We start from the raw sequence: 4,145 nt of genomic DNA on the forward strand, positions 1-4,145 counted from the left end.
GTGTGTGTGTGTGTGTGTGTGTGTGTGTGTGTGTGTGTGTGTGTGTGCTTATAAATAAGGTTTTCTTATGGCTTTTCCAAATGTTTGTAGTGTAAGTTATTTCTCCTTTAGCCTTCTCTTTTATATTACCTTCCCTTTCTTCTGCCCAGTTAAGTCTACCCTGTTTTTCCTGTGTGTTCAGTTTCTTTGTTTACTTTTCTAGGCTCCTCTGATCTGAGTAATCTTTTTGTATTTTCCTACATTCTGTAGTTACTCCCACATATACAATCAAGTCTAAGGATTTGGAGCTAAAAATCCACAAATAAGATAAATCAGGCAATGTTTGGCTTTGGGGGATCTGGATTTCCAGACTCAGTATTTTCCATTTTGATCTTTTTACCTAAAAACATCATAAAATCAGAAGATACTATGCAAGATGGAAAGTAAAAAAAGAGGAAGGTAATCAATAATCTTAACCAGATGTAAATCTTTAAATCTGTAACCATCACAGTTGGCAAGATATCCCCAATGATACAATAGAACTAATATCTTAAAGCTAACCAATAGGTATCTAATTGTCTTAAGGTCCACTGAATAGGAAAAAAAAAAAATCATCCCTGTAAACATAGACAAATGAATGAGGGAGGTGGCTACAGCTGTGATACAAAATGAATAAACTGTAATTAATATAAAAAAATAAAATAAAAATAATTATTAGAGAAGTCAGGAATTAAAGAGGAGATGATAGGAAAATAAGAGAACATAGAGGAGAAGAGGGAGAAATAGATGTGAGCTTATTTGAAACTCAATAATTTCTAAAAAATTAGAAAAATATTCTAATAAATAACAATGGAAAAGAAAAAAATACCTTTTTTGTCTTTTTGAAAATTCTTTTGGCATGGTTTCAGTTCATTAAAATTCATCTTCTCTTAGAAGAAAAATCATTTGAGCAGAATTCTTAATATGGTAAACAACAAAAAAATAAAGTATGTTTATGACACTGTTTCCCAGGAATGGCTTGGTTTGTTATAAAAGTTTCATTTCATGCATGAATATACCCAGCATTTTATAGCTGATATTCTATTTACTTATAGGTATTTTACAGGAAGAAAAATACTTCCTACATGTGTTTTTTTTTTTTTTCTTTATTTAGGAGGAACTGAAGTGAGAGGTACTAACATGGAGATAAAACAGAACATCCTAAACTTCCTTTCCATCTATCGGCAGACTTATTCAGAAATATAAAAAATTCATAAGGTAAAAATTTCACAAAGTAAAATTATGCCTATACCATAATCCCTTCTCATCTTTTTTCAGTGCATTAAGGTAGAGCTGTTACAGAAATATTCAACCACCTACCAATGCCACTTTTGGTTCTCCAACCCATAGATTGGAGGGTATTTTTATCTTAAATTTATTTTTATTATTTATTCACTTTATATCCCAGTTGTAACCCCCTCCCTCATCTCCTCCCAGTTCCACCCTACTTCCCTCTCCCCTCTATTCCTCTCCCCTACTCCCCAGAAAGGTGAAGACCTCCTCCCCTACCATCTGAACAGAGCCTATCAAGTCTCATTTGTATTGCCTAATAATCCTCCTCTGTGGCCTGGCAAGCATACCACACACCATGGGGAAGTGATCAAAGAGCAGGCAACAGAGTTCCTGTCAGAGACAACCCCTGCTACCCTTACTAGGGAACCCAAATAGAGACTGAACTGCCTATTGGCTGCATCTGAGCAGGGGGTTCTAAGTCTGATTCATGTGTTGTCCTTGGTTGGTGCATCATTCTCTGCAGGTCCCTGCTGGTCCAGACTTTAGGTCTGCTGGTCTTCTCTTGGAGCTCCTGTCCACTCTGTGTCATTCTATTCCCCTATTCATTCTTATGGATGAAAAGTTTGGCTGTGAGTCTTAGCATCTGCTTCAATCCCTTGTTGGGTGGAGTGTTTCAGAGGACATTTATGAAAGGTTTCCAAATTCTCTCTTCAATAACTTCCAGTGTGTATTCTATTTGCCTTTCTGAATGAGAATTAAGCACAAACATAAGTCCAAATGGATTAAAGACTTCAACATAAGAGCAGACACATTAAATCTGTTAGAAGAAAAAGTGAGAAAGAACCTTGAAAGCATTGGCACAGGAGACAATTTACTGGACAGAATACCAAGCTCTCAGGCTCTAAAATCAACAATCAATAAATGGGGCCTCCTGAAACTTAAAGCAAACTGTAAAATGAAGGACATGGTCAACAGAATAAAATCACACTTATAGGCTTGCTGTATACTGCCTTTACTATGTTTAGGTATGTGTCTTGTATCCCTGATCTCCCCAAGAATTCATACATTAACGGGTGTTGGGTTTTGTCTAATGCTTTTTTTTTTGGCATCAAAGGAGATGATCATGTGATTTACTTTTCTTTCAGTTTGTTTATATTGTGGATTGCATTGATGGATTTGCTTATGTTCAACCACCCCTGCATGCCTGGAATGAAGCCTACTTGGTCATGGTGGATGATATCTTTGATCTGTTCCTGGATTTGGTTTGTGAGTTTTGAGTATTTTTGCATCAACAATGTTCATAAGGAAAATTGGCTTAAAATTCCTTTTTTTTTTGGGGGGGGGGGGGGGAGTCTTTATGTGATTTAGGTATCAAGGTGTCTGTGTGTCACAGGATGAGTTCGGTAATGTTTCTTCTGTTTCTGTTTTGTGGAATACTTTGAAGTGCATTGGTATTAGCTCTTCCTTGAAGATCTGCTAGAATTCTTCGCAGAAACCACCCTGCCCTTTGCTTTTTTTTGGATGGGAGACTTTTGATGACTGCTTCTATTTTCTTAGGAGGTATAGGACTATTTAATTAGTTTACATGATCTTGATTCAACTTTCATAAGAGGATTCAATTAAGAAAATTATCCATTTCATTTAGATTTTCAAATTTTGTGGCATATAGGCTTTTGAACTAAGACATGATGATTCTTTGGATTTGCTCAGTGTCTGCTGTTATGTCCTCCTTTTCATTTCTGATTTGGTTTATATGAATAGTGTCTGCCTTTTAGCTAGTTTGGTTAAGGGTTTTTCTATCTTGTTGATTTGGGGATGTGGGGAGTGGGAGGAGTTCAAAGGATGGCAGCTGGAAGAAGGTAAAGAGATGAAAGGGATGGAGGTATTAATGTAATCATATTTAAATTACAAACATTTTTAATTTTTAAAAAAAATATTACTTTTAAGTACAACCTAGAAGGAAAAATGTTTCTTTGAGACCAGTGTCACATTAAAACCAAAACAAAGATAAAGACACTTATAAAAGAGAAAACTATGACTTGATATTCATCACTAACACAGACACAAAATGTTTCTGCAAAATGTTAGCAAGTTGAATTCACAATGTATGTAACACGTAAAGATAAACTGGAATTCATCCTTAATGTTTAAGACTTAATAAGCATTAAAATATCTGACAACCAGCACATGAATAAGACAAAGATCAGTCATAAGATCAAAATAGCAGATAAAAAAACATAAAGACTAGTACTTGTTCACAAAGAAATCAGCACTTTATCAAGAGCATCTAGAAAACACTTATGGATAAAATCATTCTTGTATAAGATTGGAGTGTTGATTTATCTGCATTAAATTTTCTAAACCAGCATAATCCCTAATAGTAGTCTGCAAATATGTGTCCTTATAACCACAGATAAATGTAGTCTTTACCCTTCATCAATGACATTTCTCTTTGTAACAGAGGTGCATAACAATCGATAGAGTTGTGGAGCACAGTTCCAGTGTACACAGCTACAAACAGGCCCTCATCCAAGTCTCCAAGAATGGTGAAGAAAGAGAGGAGACACTGCATGAGCCAGAGGATCAGAGACCTTGCTGATGATATGCCTGTCATGTTTAGATAAGCTCTAGAAATGTTATGATTTTTTAATGTTTTCTACAAATTATGTACAAATTGTTGCTAAGCCAGAGCTACACAATGAAGTCAACTGATTCTTATCTGTGAGTCCACAGCCATACAAACATACTTTTCATAGAATCAGAAAATCTACCTTGCATCTTTACACTTAACCCATGAGAATATCTGTATCAAGTATTTTGCCTATGTGAGGATATTGAAGCAATGTATGTCCTTATGTAAGATTTGTGGGTTTTGCAGTTAATTGGAATGAAAA

General features: G+C 35.3%; 1 protein-coding gene across 1 annotated transcript in view; it reads left to right on the plus strand.

The window, feature by feature from the left end:
- The window catches only part of LOC129667664 (STAM-binding protein-like), a 30,450-nt gene extending 26,600 nt beyond the window's left edge, over positions 1–3,850 (plus strand). Inside the window, 1 exon segment of the mRNA XM_055595323.1 lies at positions 3,713–3,850. Within this exon segment, the coding sequence (XP_055451298.1) occupies positions 3,713–3,850 (138 nt within the window).
- Positions 3,851–4,145: the final 295 nt, after the last annotated feature.

The sequence above is a fragment of the Psammomys obesus genome, unplaced genomic scaffold (genome assembly GCF_907164565.1).
Source record: "Psammomys obesus unplaced genomic scaffold, mPsaObe1.curated_primary_1811, whole genome shotgun sequence".
Taxonomy (NCBI): domain Eukaryota; kingdom Metazoa; phylum Chordata; class Mammalia; order Rodentia; family Muridae; genus Psammomys; species Psammomys obesus.